This window comes from Salarias fasciatus, chromosome 1 (genome assembly GCF_902148845.1).
Source record: "Salarias fasciatus chromosome 1, fSalaFa1.1, whole genome shotgun sequence".
NCBI classification, from domain to species: domain Eukaryota; kingdom Metazoa; phylum Chordata; class Actinopteri; order Blenniiformes; family Blenniidae; genus Salarias; species Salarias fasciatus.
Window position 1 is genome coordinate 18,196,329 of NC_043745.1, and position 18,534 is coordinate 18,214,862.

Consider the following 18,534-nt stretch of genomic DNA (forward strand, 5'->3'; position numbering starts at 1 on the left):
ACGGCTCGCCTTCACTTCAAATTCCTACTGAACCCTCGGACTTGCAAACAGAAACCACTCTTCATCTGGTGACAACAGAATTAAGTTTTTTTTTTTTAAGATCAATCTACCCACAGAGGTTCCTCCTTTTCAGCATTTTTTAAGAAATTTGGACATTTTCTACACCGATACAACAATCAGCCGACACAACACCTCCTGTGAAGTTTGATTCATCTACATTTACTTCACACTGTCAAACAGATTTAGTGTGTCTGAGATCTGAGAACTTTTCCCCACAACAGCGTTTCATCTGAGGTCCCAGCCTTGAAATTAAAATCCACCGTCTCTTCGGCAAACACTACTGTAGTGCTCATCTATTTTTGTAATTATGAACAAACCAAACGTTTAAAACAGCAAATATAAATTAACAATATAATAACCAGCATTGTAAGAGATGGAACACAATGTCCAGACAGCTGTGAATGTCAACGGAGAAGCCACATCTGGATACGTGTGGAGCACGTGTTGTTAATCTCACAAACATTCAGGGAGATCTGAACCAAAATGTCTTGACAAGAGAATGAAATATTGTACAGAACTGATCTGTGTGACGGTTTTCAAACAGCAGCCAACGAGTCAAAAAAAAAAAAAAACATTCAGCCAAACAGAAAACAGAGTAGTTTCACTTATTTCAGTCATTAAAGAGAAGACGTGATTTTGCAGACTTCAGGAGAAACCCTTTTCTCCTCATTGTGTTAGAGTTATAGAGCTGGATGCCACGTCGGAGAATATACGAGTAGCAGACATCTGTTGGCATTGAATGATGGACCGAGTCAACAAGGCTGAACGGAATCAAACCTTGTTTCCTGAAGAAAAAATGTAGTGATCTGAAACTAGTTTACAAGTTAAAGTGGAATAGCTTTTCAAGTGTAGAATAATTCTAGGATAATAACTCGGTTAAGATAGTAAATTTACTGCACTAGATGTTTTAATTCCCCAGCTCTGCAGACGCTTTCTTGGAGGGAGAAGTGTGAGGACAGTGAGGACACGCTCACGGGAACACAAACTGGGCATCAGGATGGGAGCAGGTAGTAGAATAAATACAGAAAGCATGTGTTGACTCCCAGCTCGGCATCTCGCGTCCATCGCCCCACATCTGCAGCACTTTCAGCCACCGCTTAGAACCATTCACACTTGAGAAAGTGTCCATTAGTAGTGGAAGTGGGAGAGAAAGTCCAGGGTGTGTAAGCGTTAAATTATAAAGGAAAAAAAAAAAAGAACTCCTCTTAGAGAGAAAGAGTGCAGTGGCCATCTCATTCTGTCCTTTGCTGCTGTTTGATGCATTCAGAAAACTGAGGCTGTATGGCTTCATTAGTGTGAGTGTGTGTGGGTGTGTGTGTGTGTGTGTGTGTGTGTGTGTGTGTGTGTGTGTGTGTGTGTGTGTGTGTGTGTGTGTGTGTGTGTGTGCTTGAGGATGCTTTCAGTCTGAGGCTCCAGGATCGAATCGGTTGTCTCATCGTTTGCGTCTTGAATTGTTTGTGTTGCACTCTTGCGTTGACCTTTAGCAGACCCGGACTGGACGCTCGTGTGTGTGTGTGTGTGTGTGTGTTCAGTCCTTTGGTGGGGAAGAGGAGGAGGGAGTGACGGTGGGCAGCTCAAATCCGAAACCGTGAAGCGGTGAGGAGGACGGGGGGCGTTATGGCGTTGATGGTTACAGACGTTGCTCAGTCCAGGGAGACGGCGGGGCGGCCCTCATACACACCTCTGGCTGTTCAGCAGTGAAGAGCTGGGGTGTGTCTGTGTGTGTGTGTGTGTGTGTGTGTGTGTGTCTGTCAGTTCGTGGCCTGGCTCTCACATCTCCGGCTGCTCAGCGGTGACCGGCTGGGTCCGGGACTCCGGCGACTCGTAGCGCTGGTGGAAGTTTCTTTTTCTCAGCTTCTCTGGAGCTTTTCTCCACAGAACAATCTCCTAGAGACAGAAGAACGGTGAGAATCAGCACCTCAAGTCACAAACCAGACTGACGGCGGGATTTAAAGGAAGCTAGCTGATTGGCTGAAAGAACAAGATTAAGATTACAAACTATTAATCCTCCTCACTGAAGGCAGATGTCATATGCTGCATGCTATCGAGGGTCACCTGTTGTTTGAAGTATCTCCTGTCCTCCTCATCAACCAGCACCAGATTAAGGAAGTAGCGCACAGAGAACTTCTTGTTAACATCCCTCATGGTGGGCGTCAAGTCATAACCTGAAAGAAAACAGAAGACAAGATGTCAACTTGCATCAAAACAAGTGCAGTTTAAACATAAAGGAAGTAAAAAAGGAAAAGTGACGTGTTTTCTTACCGGCCAGAAACAGTCTGATGGGAATGGATTCTCCTTTCACCGGAGCTCCATCCATGATTTCATATTTAGCCACTGTCTCTGTCTCTGTGGTGGTGCTGGGGCCTGAAGTGCAAAAACAAAGTGTGAGGAGGTTTCAATGTTTCCACTGGGATGTGATTGGTTCAGAAGACAAGTATGAAAAACAGACAGAGGAGCTTAGAAAGGTGAATAACAGCGGACGCCGCTACCATCCTCGTGTTTGATCAGCGTTGTTTCATATCCTAGTGTCCTGGGTGATTACCTATGCCTGTTATTTCCTTCTTGATGAGCTGGAGCTCCATGTGTTGGATCTTGATCCTGACCAGCAGGAAGTAAATCTTCCCAACAATCACATCCTTGAGGTGGTATCTGTCAGGGTCAGCCAAGAAGCAAGAGACGGCGCTCAAACCGACGTTCACACGGATCGGGTTTAGATTCCAACAAAGTCCAAGCAATATTCAGCTTACTTGGATTTATTGTACTCGAACTCAATATGGAGACAGTCCTCGATGCCGACCTCCATCTTGATGGAGTTGTTGACATCTGGGTAGGTGGCCAGCTGGTGGACAATTAACTCGTACTCCTTCACGAGGTCCGACAGGCGGCGGACTATTGTCACTCTGAGGAAATATCTGGAAGATCAACACAGACATGAGAAAATGCTGGAATAAATAAAACTATCAGATTTATTAACCTGTAAATGACGCATTTCTGTAGTTCCAGATGAAAACAAGCAATCAAACTAGTCTAATAAATCACCCTGGCATGAAATATAAAAATTTAAATCCCATCACGATCCTTTGAGGAAATGTTTGACTCCCAAGCTCAAGATGAGCTTCAGAAGAGTTTATCAGCAGACTGACGCTGGCACCATGAGACTGCATCTGGTACCACATGTTGAAGCTTTTAGCACAGAACTAACATCAAGCCAGACGCGTGAGTGTGTGTGAGTGTGTGCGTGCAGTCAGACAAGGACCACTTGTGAAACAATTCCTGCTGTTTGCTTGGAGACTAAATGTGTTGTAGAGTTATTAAAAACTAAAATCACTGTATTCGCACTGATAGAAGCGGCTCAGTAATAAGAGGAGACAAAAATGGAAAAACAAAAGTGGATCAACTTAACTTCAAGAAGAGAAACAAATAATTATGGAATATTAAAATGACAAAAAACCAGAATAACCTTAAATAGAAACACAAAATGAAAACAAGACGAAAACAATGTTTTATAGAGAATAAACTTGCATATAAATTTAAATGAAAAGACAGCCAACCTTAGCCTGACGTTTGCTCCAGTGTAGGACTCGTAGGGTTTCTCCACCTGCATGAACTCAAAGTCATAGCTTCTGTTCTGGGTGAGCTCTCCGGGTAACGCCAGCTCTTTGACCAAGTCCACAAACTCATGGGTGTTGCTCTTATCAGAGAACAGCTCTGCAAAACAGCAGATAAGAAAGGGTCACAATGCACGAGTGCTTTGTGGTCTGGATGGTGAGGAATCCAAGGCAGTTCAACACCCCCCCCCCACTTCAAAAAGCTCCGTGCATTAGTGTCATTTGAGGTTTTCACTCTCTTGCAGCTCAGACTGTATTTGCAGGAGGAGGGTTCAGCTCCATAATGGCAGACTGCACATGACAGCCACATGCCCCGCTAAACCGTTCAGGTCACGTGACAAAGACAACAGCACACTGTTGGTTCTCGATTTTCCGGCTCCAAAGCCCAATCCACTCAAGTAGCACTTAAAAGAATTTCAAGAATGAAATTCAAAGCAGTGATCCGCCTGACGCCACGGACATCAGAGCAGCAGAGCAGCTGGAGAGATCCGTCAAAACTCACAATATGTACAATGTCTCCATCTATGTGATGAGTTACAGCGGACAGCTTCAATCATACTCACCGATCTGGCCTACAAACTCGATGCGGATGCCCTGATGCTCCAGCCGCTTTCCTCCCTGCTTCACATTGAGATTCACCTGGAGAGGAACGCCACATTAACGCCAAGCATCCGATGAACTTAACGACACGCTGTCATCATCCAGCGCTTCAGGTCCATCGAGGTTTAAGAGATTGTAACCGCAAAACGATGCTTTAAAACAACAAATAACTTAATAATAAGGCAAATATTTCTGATGAATGGACACAGTGAATACAAAATAATTTATTCTACCTAAAATCTGAAGGCTTGTTTGAATGATTTTGGTTTTCATCAGCTTTTCAAACTTAATACTACTTAATTCTGGGCTTTTTGTTATCTGATGTGTCTTGAAATCAATGCAATAATAATAATAATCACAAAACACTGAAATATTAGGTTTCTGGAGGTGAAGTTATCCCAGTCTATCAAGATGACAGTACCATCCACCCTGCCTGAATCTACAGCAAATCTAATAGTTTTTGAGGTATTGTCATGTTTGTATAGCAGACACAAAGCGCTGAACTAAAAGAACTGAAACGGTTGCAGAACGGAAGCTATTATGGATACTTTCAGTTTATTGAATAAACCACATAATGATAATAAATCCTTATCAGCTGATGTCAATAGAGCTGATGCAGCTTTCAGTGGTCTCTAAAGCCAGAGCGAGTTTCCACACTCATAAAGGAAAAAAAAAAAAATCAACTTAATTTCCCACTGGAGCCTGTAGAAGAGAAGATCCTGAAATAGACCGAAGCATGGCAGACAGGTCCGCCATGGACTGAGCATATGGAACAACCAACTCCTGTACATGCTGTAAACACGATGCACGCTCAGTTTACCTTGCCAGACACGGACTCTCCATCGTAGAACAGGTAGTGTTTCTCCACCTTCCCCTCCTCCGTCTTCAGCTCGGCTGTTTTCCTGTTCTCTGCGTCGTTCAGCAGTACATCTATCTCACATACCGGCCCAAACAAACCTCCCAGGAAACTCTGAAAGCACAAAATACAACAAAATGTCACACGAACTCATAGATTTTACATTATCGATGACTGCATTTGATCAGAGCACTGAGCGTGTGAGAGGAAAGATATTGATCATCTGAAATGCAAATAAATCCAGCAACTTTTAAATTATGCAAATGGTGAAAGGCATCCCCGTTCAATGTGGACATGCCCGCTTGTTTATTCAGGGTTAGGATGCCTCTGACAGCTCACAGCAATAAATTAATAAACATGTGGAAGACTGCTGTGTTTTCTGGGTTCCAGACACACAGATCTGTGCTTCAGGTAACAATTTGACTGCTTCAAGCACGAGCAGTTCCAGCAACAACAAAAATCAACAACTTGCACCACAGCCGCATGTATCAATACCACTAAACACCACCACAGCGGCCAAGATAACACCTCTCACTGAGCACATGGATGAGACTGATGGACTGTGCCCCAGCGAGATCCTCACTGCTTCACCAAAACTCTGGGGGGGATCACAAGGTGTGTTGTTTCCAAAACATCTGTGTTGCTCATCCTCATCTGCAAGGCCACATTATTCTCCTCTGAGCTGGCACAAAGTCACACGCACATGCTTGAACATGCAGGGGCAGCAGCTCTGGAGGAATCAGCCCAGTCATCAAGATGTGAGAACAGACTGGCTGAGGATCAACTGGCTCTATTGACAGAAGATGCACAAACACACAAACAGAGATCCTGAGGGGAAAACCTCAAAATCAAGTCAGTGAACTCAACAGTGGAGAGCAAGTGGCTCTAAACACACCTCATGTGCAGGGACGAGGTGCTTGATGGATCAAACCCTGAAGTGCTGTGAGAGGCTGTTGCTGGAGCTCAACATGCATGTGACACCTCAACTTACTCACTAGCCACGCTAGCTCTGACATCCGCCTCAAACACACAGCTGCTCCACACACACACACACACACACACACACACACGGAGAACCGACAACCTGCAACAACCGGGTCGGATAACGCCAGGAACACCGGCTACAACAGCAGGCTGGAGCGGCAGGGCCGAGGGGGGAAGCACGGCCTCGTACCGAGGCTACTCCGCACAGCCCAGCTAGCTTCTTCCTGTCAGCCTCAGCCAGGAGGAAACCCGGACCGACGGCTCCTGTCGGAGCTGGGTCCTTCAGTTAGAGCAGGCCGGGTGGTCGAGGCCCGGTCCTGACAGCGGGCAGCGGTCTGAACACTCACCATGTCGGCGGTCTAGACTCTTGAAGCTAACAGATAGCCTCGCTCCGCTCCGCGCAGCCACAGCCTGTCTGTCTGAACCAGGGCTAGCTCCAGGCTCCGCGTCATGTGACCCGGGTCATGTGTGGGTGCGTGTGGGCGGGGCTTAGAGAGAGAGAGAGAGAGAGAGAGAGAGAGAGAGAGAGAGAGAGAGAGAGGGGGGGCTCTGGGACTCTGCAGGGTGAGGGTCTGCATCTGCCCCCCCCCCCCCCCCCCCCACACCAGCAGGACTACACAGCCCCGGCTTTTTGACAGGTATGATATTCATAACACCCGTGTTGACGCAGTGGATTCAAATACTGAACATTTCTTTTTGTGTGGAGTTTGCATGTTCTCCCTATGTGTGTGTGTGTGTGTGTGTGTGTGTGTGTGTGTGTGTGTGTGTGTGGGTTCCCACCCTCTGGTTTTCTAGTTCCAAAACATGCATGTGAGGTAACTCCTCATACTTATTATAGATTGTTCGCATTCTTTTCCTTTGCTAAGGTTTCATGACTGACCAATTGTTGCTGTAACAATGCAAAATGCTGCACTGTATCATCCTGTCCTACCTAAGTGCCTCTAGATGTGGATATGAGTGTGTGGTTTGCCTCTCTGTGTTTGTCCTGCGAGGAACTGGTGACCTGTCCAGGTGACACTCTGCTCCCACCCACAGTTAGCGGGCATCGACTCCATTCATCACGCTACAATACAAAAGTATAGAATGCTACAGGAAATTAAAACTGAATGAGAAAAAGTGAAAGAGACCAAGACTCAAAAATTAGAGCAGTACACAGAAATAAACATGGAATTTGGAAGAAACAATTAATCATGGTACAGTGAATATATGTAATCCATTACTTCTTTCTCTACACATATGCAAAATGTTCACTTGTATCTGTCTTTTGAAATAGGCTTCAAAAATAAATATTTCATTCCTTCATACATCCAGAAAAGGTAATTATCCAGTCCCAGATGCCGGCAGGTGATGGTCAGGGTGTAACCTCAACAGGCTGGAGATCTGTCAGAGGGCCAACACAGTGAAACACACAACCTCAGAGGAAACCAACATCTTTACATTTGATAAGTGCTCAAAAATGTCTCATGCTATTCCTTCTTTTTTATCTTACATTGCAGACATTTATGCACAGCAAAACATAACTCATTTCATTCCGGTGTTGATTGCTGCAGGCCTTTAGGTGTGGAGTTGCATGTTCTTTCTGTGAGCATAATCTCTCCAGTGAAGCTTCACAATCACAAAGATCCTTTTGCAACGGAATCACTGGAAGATGATGGTTATATGTTTTAAAGCAATAGTTTTAAGTTTTATTCCAGGGTATACTGGAGAGGACAATTCAACTGATAGATCCAGGAGGAACAATGCGGTTTTCGTCCTGGTTGTGGAACACCGGACCAGCTCTATCCCCTCCATGGAGAGACTACGTCTCTCGACTGGCCTGGAAACACCTCAGGATCCTCCCAGAGGAGCTGGAGGAGGTGTCTGGGGACAGGGAAGTCTGGGCATCTCTGGTTGGACTGCTGCCCCCAAGACCCGGTCCCGGATAAGCAGTAGAAAATGGATGGATGGATGGATGGATGGATGTTCAACACAAGAACATTTTCCTAAACAACGCAATCACACATATATGATCAACACCAGCAAGATTGTTATAAATTCTTTATTCATTTAAGTGTTTGAATTGCAAATTCAAAATTGCAAAGCTCCATGTTACATGTTTCAGCACTGGTTAAGACTGCAAGAACCCATTGGCAAGCAGTTTGGGTACACAAGACCTTTTTTTTTCCTTAAAACTTTGGAACCAGAAAATGTTGTTTTACCCTCGCGGGTAAGTTTAAAGAATCCCATTTGAGACAAATGTATTTGTTTTTATAAGGGTTCGCATCCCTTATAGCTTGGAAAAATAAAGATTAAACAGAGTGAAAATTGCATGGAAAATGTTATTGCACAGGAGTTATACTGATTTAAAGCACTTTAAAATTGTATTTGAAAGCATTCTACAACTTATGTCCTGAAGAAAAAGCACAAATACAGATGAGACAACATTAAAGAGTGTCGGCTGGCATCTTTGGAATTTATTTTTATACTGTTTACAGTTGTTGTTCTGCCTTTTAAAATTAAAAAAAAAAAAAAAAATATTAGCCCAAAATACAAAATATGCACGTGGCCTGTATCAATCTCAGAATGAACCTGTTTCCCAGCAGGTGGGGATGTAGGATCAGTTTTACTATCTGACCAGTCTGGGTGGATTATTTGCAATCCATGCTGCCTCTGTATATATGTGTGTGTGTGTGTGTGTGTGTGTGTGTGTGTGTGTGTGTGTATGTGTGTGTGTATAGGTGTGTGAATCAGACGAGGCACAGTTTACAGCGGCAGAATGTGGTCTTGTTTGAGGTCCCGCTCTTCAGGTTTTGCCTCCCCAGCCAGCGGCCTGCTGGGAAACAACCTCCTCAGAGGGCTCACGTCTCCAACTACAAAGAGAAACAAAGGGAAGAGATGATCAGACTCAACCTCCAGCAGCACAAAGACAGTGAAACTTTAAAATGCTTATTTGTCTGTGCAAATGTTTACCACAAAAAAACCTACCTTTGTAAAGCTCTTTCTCTGTCCAAGACTCGCCAGAGCCGATTTCAACAGGCATGTCGCGCACGAACAGATCCTCTCCTGCGGAGCCTTCATAGCCACCGGAGCTTTCTTCGCTCGGAAGGATCAGAGGAGACTCGCCCTCCTCCTCCAGCACTGGTTTTTCCATCTTCTCCTCCTCCTCCTCGTCGTCCTCCAGTTCCCAATCATCATATTCCTCCTCCTCCTCCTCCTCCTCCTCCTCCTTTTCCTCTCCCACTTGTGGCTCATCTTCATACTCCTCCTGCTCCTCCTTCATCTCCTCCTGTTCCCAAGCTGGACTCTCATCCTCCACAGGCTCAGCCTCTCTGCAAAATACACAGTCATGCAGGTAATGTCATTTTGAGTTTCATGGTGGAAATAGAAAATCAGATCATTTATATTTTATCATTTTTAAACCCTTTTAAAGAAAACTTCATCGCTCTCAAAGCGTCTTTAATATGAACTTCTTTACTTAAATTTCTATTTAGGATTGTGTATTCCATTCAGTTTCACATAATCACCCAAACAATTATGTTGAAACAACAATAAATTCATATTAAAAAGAAATCTATGTGTGTAGAATATATTAATATTATGAGGTTTTGGAAATATTCATTTATTAGTTTAAATGCAACAAAATAAATTGAATTCGAGACACAGTTTGAAATAAAAATGGATTTAAGTTCTGCTTTCCTGAACGAGAACCACTGACAGGCATGTTGATGACATCCAGACAAACTAAACAAAAGTGCAGAATTTCTCTTAAGTCCAACCGAGAACAATTACAGTCCAGAATTGCCTCTATGGAGAGAAATCCATGATGAGTGGCAGATTTTTCTGTATGAAAATAAGCATTTCTGCCTTTTCCCAAAATATACCAGGGGTCTCAACAGATTTTAATTCAGGGACTTGATTTCATTTTGACTGGTAAAATACTGTCAGGATAACATTTACATTCAGACTTTGGAGTTCTTCATTATTGAAACACAAAATAGCTATATATGATAAAAAAAATATCTGTTTTTATAAATTAAAGCAACAATTACTCCCCAAAATTACTACGAACACAACATAAAGCAAATTTGAATGACCTGAAATGTGAAAACACAGTGAAATGTCCCAAAAAACTGCTGTTGCATGATGCAAGTCTTTACAAACTCATCTTGACTGCATGGCATTATGGCGAATGTTTCAGAATTTTACCATTTGCTGTGCAGCTTAGAGGGCTGGATTACAAAAAAAAAAAAAAAAACAAACAAAAAAAAACAACAAGAAACCCGCATAAGCCGATGTTTAATTTTTGTGTGTATTTGGGCAAACACTAATGTGTCGATATCATCAAGAATTCCGACATCATCCCTCAATTTTTCAATATTTTTTAAAATATTTTCTAACAATTGTCAAAATAAATCAAAGGAAAGATTAAGATCATCTAAGTTTCTGATAGTTGTCTAATTTATCATGCAGGACTAGTGATTCAAGCATTGTGTTCACTGGTCTTGAAGAGTGTTTCTGTGCGATTGCACCATGCAGACTTGTGCTTCACTGACACCTGCTGGCCCCCAAGCTGGAGTTCAGTCACTCCCAAAGCTTATATGAAAGGCTAACAGGCTCGACTGAGTGACAGCGTCTTTATGTTCTCCTTTTTCTTATGGACATAAAATGCATTAGTTTGAAAAGAACTTTGTGGATCATGATTGAGAACTGATTTTCAATAAAAACTATGAAGTCATCACAGTTGAACTGGGTCACATGCAAAGTTTTTTAAGTGACATTTTCCATTTATTTGCAGTGTTACAGTTTATACCAACATGTATTCAGTTATTTTCTAAAGTTGAAGTATCTGTCTGGCATGGTACATACACAGATGCAAAACAATAGACCAGAAACAGCAGCCCACCCGGCGTCACGGCCCACTTCCTCTCAACACTTCCCTGTGACTTCCTGTTCAAGCTGCGCAGTGAAAAGACAGGTCTGCTGCTGAAATGCTGTTGCTCATAATGACGTTGGAATCCAAAAAAAAAAAAAAAAAAAACCCACACTCTGACTAACAAGCCAGACATCTCTCTGTACAGCCTTTATTTTCTGAGGTATTTCACAATCGTTCACATGGTCTGCAGCTGTCCTGTTTACTGAGTGCACTTGACCATTTATAGTCTTGTTTATGGTCATGTCTCCGCCATGTAACCCTTTCCTGAATTTCTGTAGAACAACTGTCACACATCTGTGGTCTCATCGTCTGTGGGTTAAATTTTTTTGCATACTTAATTTTGCAGCGGGTTAAATTCATCAAACGATTCATCCAGTGGCGTTCAGCACTGTGGACAGACTTCAACTGACAATTAATAGTCAGCTCTGGTTTCTTCTTTTTAGAACTTTCCTTTTTTAAAATGAAATAGAAGATCATTAGCTGATAGTATTGAGGGTTAAGGGGAACTTCAAGAGAGGAAACTGAGGTTTTAAAAGACAACTGTGATATTTTCCTCAGCGCCTCATACTAATTTCAGACAGGGGCATAAAAAGTTTTTTTTTAACTCATTACGCATTTATTATTGGTACTGTTATCATTGTCGATCAAAATGTATATATTTTATCTTCAAATTTGTTTTCTTTCATATATGTGTCCACACATTTTGTATACATGCAAAAACAAGAAACTAAGAAAGACAGGAATTTTAACCAAAACACTGGTTAAATGGTTGAATTTAACAAAATGGTGTGATTACACACAGCTACCAGATCAGAGTTTTCTACAGACTGCTGTTACCATCTTCCAAAATAACTAAAACTCAAGATTTTTTTTTTTTTTTAATAAAACCATTGATGTTATGGAATCAAACAACAATGGGAAACTATCGCTTGATAATTAGTTAATAATTCACTGCAGAACTTAGTGATCAAAAGAGCTTCTCGACAGCCATCAAGTTAAATCTGCTGTTATGCTTTAAATATTTTTTTGGGAGGTTATTTCATACATTTACTTCTTTTAAGTGGTGCAAATCCAGCCTTGCATGTTCCACCATACACTGGGTGCTTGGCTGTTCATACACACTCTTCTCACACACATCATTATGAGAGCATCAGATCTGAAATGGCTGTTTGTTCAAGGACTGACTGCACTTCCTCTGTAATGACGCTTCGTTGCAGAGCTAAAGTTTGTTGCAAGTTCACCACAAACACACACACGCACACACACACACACACACACACACACACACACACACACATGCACACACTCACACACACACACACGCACGTACACACAAACTCAAATGAAAAACAACAAAGTACTTTTGAATAAAAATATTGATAAGATTGTTAAAACTTCATTTTTCCCTAAAACAGTTTAAATTTGTTTATTTAGACATTTATTCATTGGTTTTATTTCATTATCCTCTATCAGCTGCATTTTCTTACAGTTTTCTTAACAGTTTTTTTTACTTCCAAACAGTAGAAGTTAAACCAAAATATTTGCAGATGAGTTACTATCTTGATCCGTCTGATGTATTGTTTTTTGAGTGAGTTTGAGGGGATAAATGGCTAAACCATGAGCTCTTCAGTCCTCTACTTGAACTCTCTGTTCTGTGGTTCCCTCCATTTCTCTTTGCACCATTTTGGTTTTTCTTGGCCGACTACCTCACACTTACACAGTCTTCAGATTCAAAGTGCATGGAGGCACGCACACAGGCAAACAGATAAACATGAACACTGTTCCATTGGTTTGTAATGACCGGAGATCAAAAGGATCAGCACAATTTTTGCATTTAAACTAAGCGTTTTTCTGCGTTGATGGTCGATGACGTTTACTTTTTCAGGTTCAAACATGGGAGTACGGTCAGTCCTTCCACCTCTCTTCAGTGACAGGTCAAACTAAATCTATTACCTGATCAGTCTCATCACACTCTCATGAATACTTACAGATTCTGCGCAGCAGAGGCGGGTAGTTTGCCCGGCAGGTCTGGACTCCACTCCATTTCTTGGGTTTGCTGGGTCACACAGTTGGCGTCATCATCCTCAGGGTTACATCTCACAAACTTGTACACTGCAGTTCTTGGGGCTCCTATGGAGAGGAAAGTGTTAATAAGGTTAAGTTGACAGTGGTTTTCTTTTGTAACACTTGACTCTAACAAATTTGTTCAGACAGCATTGTTTTGGGGCAACATCTTATTGCTCATTTGTTGACTGCTGTTAAACAAAGCGCCACACTGAGTATTTCAAGAGATTGCAACATTATTCTGCAACAGTAAACGGCTGGTTTAGTAAGCTTCGAAGGTGTTTCTTCGAGAATGCGATAGAATAGGAAGTATCACAATTATATTTTAAAAAGCCAGTGTTGCAGTGTTTAATTCTCTGAAATAAATAATCAAATTGAGTTTACTAAAGTTCTCTCGCAGCTGTCTATCGTTGATCGTGTTTTAACTGAATACAGAAGTTTCAGGGCTCTTGATAAATCGGCCACTGTTTGTAGCGTGCAAATAGTATTTCCTCCTAAATTATTAGCACTGATAAGGAAATCTGTCACCATCATTGTTATTAACTTTACATATCTGATGTTTCAGTGGCTTATTTCTGACGAGAGGCTTCCTGTGAAAAACTGTGATAACCAGAAATAAAAAAGGACAGGTTTTTTTGTTGTTGTTGTTGTTGTGAAGACACTGAATGTACTCTGTGTATAATAAGTTGAGAGATGCTGATTCGTTTGAAAAGGTCAAGTGCCTGTTCATGCTTTGAGTGTTTGTGATTAAAACCTAATTATAGTCTCCCAGAAGCTGCTTCATGTTTAGGCCCAAATGCTCATCAGATAAAGGATGAATCAAAGTTTTATGAGAACAATAAACCGAATTTAAAGCAGTCATTGTGAAACTTCTCTCATGCTGTTGTAAGAAGTTCCTCAAGTCTGAACTGAAATGGGGGAGAAAAACTTTTTATGCGTATTAATTTAATAAAAGTTTTCAGATTTAAGCTTATAAGATTGGCAGTCTCATGTTGTGTATGTTGTATGTGATAAATCTAACGGTCTATCTTTTTTTAATGAGCATTGTGAATTTAAAAAAAATCCTTTCATCATTTGATCATTTAGATAGCCTAAATGTTAAGTGTTGGTAGACTCAAACATTTGTCATTCAAAATGGAAAGTTATACTGAACAGAAATAAGGCCATAATGCAGTTTTTTAGTACAACCTCCTTTAAAAATCGAAGATATTTTTATATTTCTCGGGTTTTCCCCCCAAAACCTTTTCCTTCCTCTTATTCACAATACGACTTTATTCTCCATGTGTCATGGTGAAAGCCTCAAAATCCCCTTTGAACTTGACGAGATTTAAAAAAAAAAAAAAAAAAATCGAAACTTAAGTCGGAAACTGAAACGCATCTGCATTTTCCGACTGAGCCTGAACGAGACATGAAAGGTTTGGGGTTTACAGGTGGGTCGACAGGATGATCTGCACGAGCCAATAATGACTAATTCCAACAACTCCTCTCATCTGAATTAATGACTCACTGGAACTTACGGTAATAACTCTTTCGACAGCAGAGAAGTCAGTCACTTTATCTCTGTTACTTCTCCACCAGAACCCCCAAACCCCCCATTCTGGACCACCTTCAGTTAAAGTCGTCTCTCTCTCTCTCTCTCTCTCTCTCTCTCTCTCCTTCCTTCACTCAGAAAAGCTGGACTCACCCTTCCCGTTATGTAAGGACAGGACGCAGACAGCGAGCAGCAGAAACACCTTCATCCTCAGCCGTGTCCTCTTCAACGGAAAAAATACGTACTTATATATGTATATATATGTAAAAAAAACAACACTTGTTCCTCGGGGTTGTGGCTTGTTGTCGAGCGGCAGACTGGAGGCAGGGCGCTCGGCGCGGTCTTAAAGCGGCGCGGACCCGGAGAGGCTCGGCCCTCCGGAGTGCGTCATGGTTTCCTCAAGTCTTTACTCCCACAGAGAGAAAGTCGCTGAACATCCTCAGTGGAAACTTCAATATCACGTATCTCACTCCGAGTTTGCGCGACTGCGCTCCAGAAGCAAGGAAATACCAGAAGATAGCGGCCAAAGATTCAATCTCTCGTTCTTTTTTCTCTCTGTTTAAAAGTGATGGTCACCGAGAGGAAGAGGCAATCCGTCTTAATTGGCTGAGAGGCTCGTTCAGATAAGAAGTGGAGATTATTTCACTTCACTTTATGAAAGACTGCTTGATTTAGAGAGCACCATTCACCAAAAAAGTTTATTTCTAACTAATAATTGAAAATTGATAATAACGTCACTGAACTGTCATGTCCAAGATTGAGGTGAAATTGCAGTTTTGTATCTTTTCCTTATGTAATTAAACTGGTGGATTTTAATTTGAAATCACAAATTAACTATAAAAGAAGGATCCCGAGCAAAGCGCTGTGAACACAAAGTGCAAGTTTACAGTCGGCCAGATGTTTTCAGTAAGTCATATTCAGGGTGCTTTATTAAAATAATACAGAATAACATAGTAGTAATATATGGAGTGATGTAGCCAGTAGTGAAAGATAAGATACATTCATGAAACACTGGCAGACATCCAGTGGGAAATATATACAATTTCTGTACATTTTAAGATGGATATTGTGAACTTTGTGATTATACTCAGTAATATTATTTTCATGTGAAAATGACTAGCCAGTTTTAAGCTGAGTGAAGTGTTGCAATGGTGGGGTTTTGCGATTCAGTTATATGATTCAAGCAGAATGTCCAGAAAACTCCCTCATTATACTTTCACCCGTTCCACTTTTACTTCCTTCAGACCTATTTTTCTTTTTGTTCAGCCTGCTTCAGTTTATTAAAAAAAAAAAAAATCACACTCAACTCATGTTTCCTTGTAAGTGAAGTGGAAAGAACTGGGTGTGCATTAGTTGCTCACATGTGGCTCCTACTCAGCTCTCCCTGTGTTTCACAGCAGTAAACAGAACAACGCAGTGAAGACTGGACAAGAACTGATTTTGTGTCATTCAATGTCTTTAATGTGTCTTCACAAGTCCTGCAGATGTTTGTCAGTATTCTGAAGTAATCAGTCAATTTACTCTTGTGCTGTTTATAATCCCAGTTTGAGTTCAAGTTGAAACCTTTTGCTCTATTTGTATTTCATTCCACTTCATGGCAGGAAGAAATAAACTCAAACAAGTGGTTGGAGGACTTTATAAAGCAAATAAATCAACAAAATTCTCTGCAATGACACAACAATCAGTATGAAATCAAATGAGGCTGTCCTTATAAATGATATTTTACCCACTGCTGTTGTTCTTTTTGTGATATAAGACGATGCCGGTAAACACAAGTTGAGACATTTTCTGCTGCTGACATCTGGAATGTGACAGTGCCTCAGGCAGACAAAACGTTTTCGCGGTGTTATTTCCTCGAATGGTGACTAAGAAGTCAGTCTGAACTCATAAGTGCTGACATGAGAAGATGTAAACGTATGTAACTACAGATTATGTTGCAAGCAGATGACTGAAATCCAGTGTAACTTTAGGGAAGTGTGACTGGTGGAGAGAGGGGACAGATGGAGAACAAGAATAATTCAACCTGCTTTTGCAGATTTTTATCACGCATCACACCAGATGACATGTTCTGAAAAGGATTTCACAGAGACAACTTAGCTGATACGTCATTAAAGATTATTAATGATTAATGTTTAACATTCTAGTGTAGGTGTTTACCACCTGCACCACCGATTTCCACTGGTAACTCAATGTCTCCAGAACTTATCACAAAAGTTCATATGTCACTTTTTAAAAATTGAACACTGTGTTGAAACTAAATGTAAATCCAATCCCTATTTTTTTTTTTAAATTTTTTGTTTGTTTTATATTTCCAATGACAAACACACTCCATAAGCATTTTGGTCCTGTGGGGTTTTAAGTGAATGTACATTTCTTCACTTGCTTGTAGCGTAATGGTGTCACTCGGAGATGATTTTCGCTGATAACGTATCTGTGGTCTGGACGTGTATCTGTGACTGTCACCTCATCAGCACATCACATCATCTCCCAGCATGCCTCAGTTGTTATCACACGCTGTTGCTACACACACTTTACGTATTTTTCTTTGACTGTGAACCCAATGTGACACTCGTTCGTTTCATTTATTTATTTATTTTTGTTATAGAGACAAACACTGAATGAAAGTCGTGAACAGCTCTCCAAGGGCAGAAATTTCAATTTTTTTTAACTTGAAAGATTAATTTCCATATGAAACCCACTTGCACAGTTCAAAAGTGTGTATAAGATGCTGGTTTATGTCTCCAATGACAGTTGCAATGATCTCCCTATCAGTGTGTCTAATTTATTATCAACTCTCTCAGATAATTCCTGTTCAAAACACAGAGAGAGGCGTCTGTATAGCTCTTCCTTTGGCTGCTCTGTACAGGTCTCCTCTCTTTCCAGGTTTACTTTGTTCCCTCTTAACTTTTTTGGATACGATGAGACAGAAAACTCGAAGAGAGCGAACACTTTGTTTCAGCTGCGACTTTGGTCCAATGCTGCAGGAAGTGGTAACATCATTTGCTATCATTTTCCTTCAGGAAATGACACACTACCCTGCCCAGCATTTTATCAACACACACACACACACACACACACACACACACACACACACACACACACACACACACAAAACCACACATCCGCACACTGTGAATGACATCTTCATGTGACACAAATACCTAGTTAAAACTCATCACTTCACACAGCTTGTCTCCCCCACAACACAAAATGACGATCCTCTTGCAAATATCGCATTATCTCAACCATTGCAAAATAATAATGCGTCTTATATATTCACGCCTATGGTGATTTTCTTGCAGCAGCTGGTGTCATACAGTATTTATAAAAAATCAGCCTTTTCCAATCCTCTTGGTTTCCGTTCCCACCCTGCTCCGACCGTGATGCAGTCTGTTGTGTGAGGAACCAGAGTTTACGGCAGTTCAAAGCCATTTTCACTCTCTTATATAGGGAAATCCAGTTAATGTACAAGCAGATTCCCATTTGCCCTCTGTTGTGTTCCTGGTTTGCTGTGATCAGTATTTAACCTTCAGCAGGAGGCTCATGGTCCCCTGGAGGCCACACCACACGGATCACATTTTTATTGACTCTGTTGCTCATATCATGATGCCAGATAAGCAACACACCCATCAAAGCTGGCAGAATGAGGACTGCCACCTCAGAGTGGTCCTGTTCCGAGTGATGGATGTAAGTTTCAAAGTCTTATCCTCCTGACAACAAAACAACATGTCAAAATTTATTTGAGTAAAGTTATTAGTCCCATCTAAACACAGGCACTTCAAACTAAACGAGACAACTCACTGGAAAGTATATGTTGAATGTAACATAGTAAGTTATTTAACTGTTTCCATTAAAAAATAGGAATTCTTATTAATAAAAAAACAAACAAACATGTGCTGTAGGAAATTCAACAAGACAA

General features: G+C 41.3%; 2 protein-coding genes across 2 annotated transcripts; both read right to left on the minus strand.

Annotated features, from left to right (window-relative positions):
* Positions 1-352: 352 nt before the first annotated feature.
* On the minus strand, positions 353-6,557 carry vps26a (VPS26, retromer complex component A). The gene is made up of 9 exons (XM_030095105.1): positions 6,456-6,557; positions 5,089-5,238; positions 4,232-4,307; positions 3,612-3,768; positions 2,808-2,972; positions 2,603-2,709; positions 2,323-2,424; positions 2,116-2,225; positions 353-1,947 (listed from the first exon to the last, which is right to left on the minus strand). Exons 1-9 carry the CDS (start codon positions 6,456-6,458, stop codon positions 1,831-1,833), a joined length of 987 nt encoding a protein of 328 aa, XP_029950965.1. The 5' UTR covers positions 6,459-6,557; the 3' UTR covers positions 353-1,830.
* A 1,575-nt stretch (positions 6,558-8,132) lies between these two features.
* Positions 8,133-14,949, minus strand: LOC115391024 (cilia- and flagella-associated protein 251-like). The gene is made up of 4 exons (XM_030095116.1): positions 14,769-14,949; positions 13,009-13,150; positions 9,073-9,416; positions 8,133-8,957 (listed from the first exon to the last, which is right to left on the minus strand). The coding sequence occupies exons 1-4, from the start codon at positions 14,821-14,823 to the stop codon at positions 8,851-8,853; spliced, it is 648 nt and encodes a 215-aa protein (XP_029950976.1). The 5' UTR covers positions 14,824-14,949; the 3' UTR covers positions 8,133-8,850.
* Positions 14,950-18,534: the final 3,585 nt, after the last annotated feature.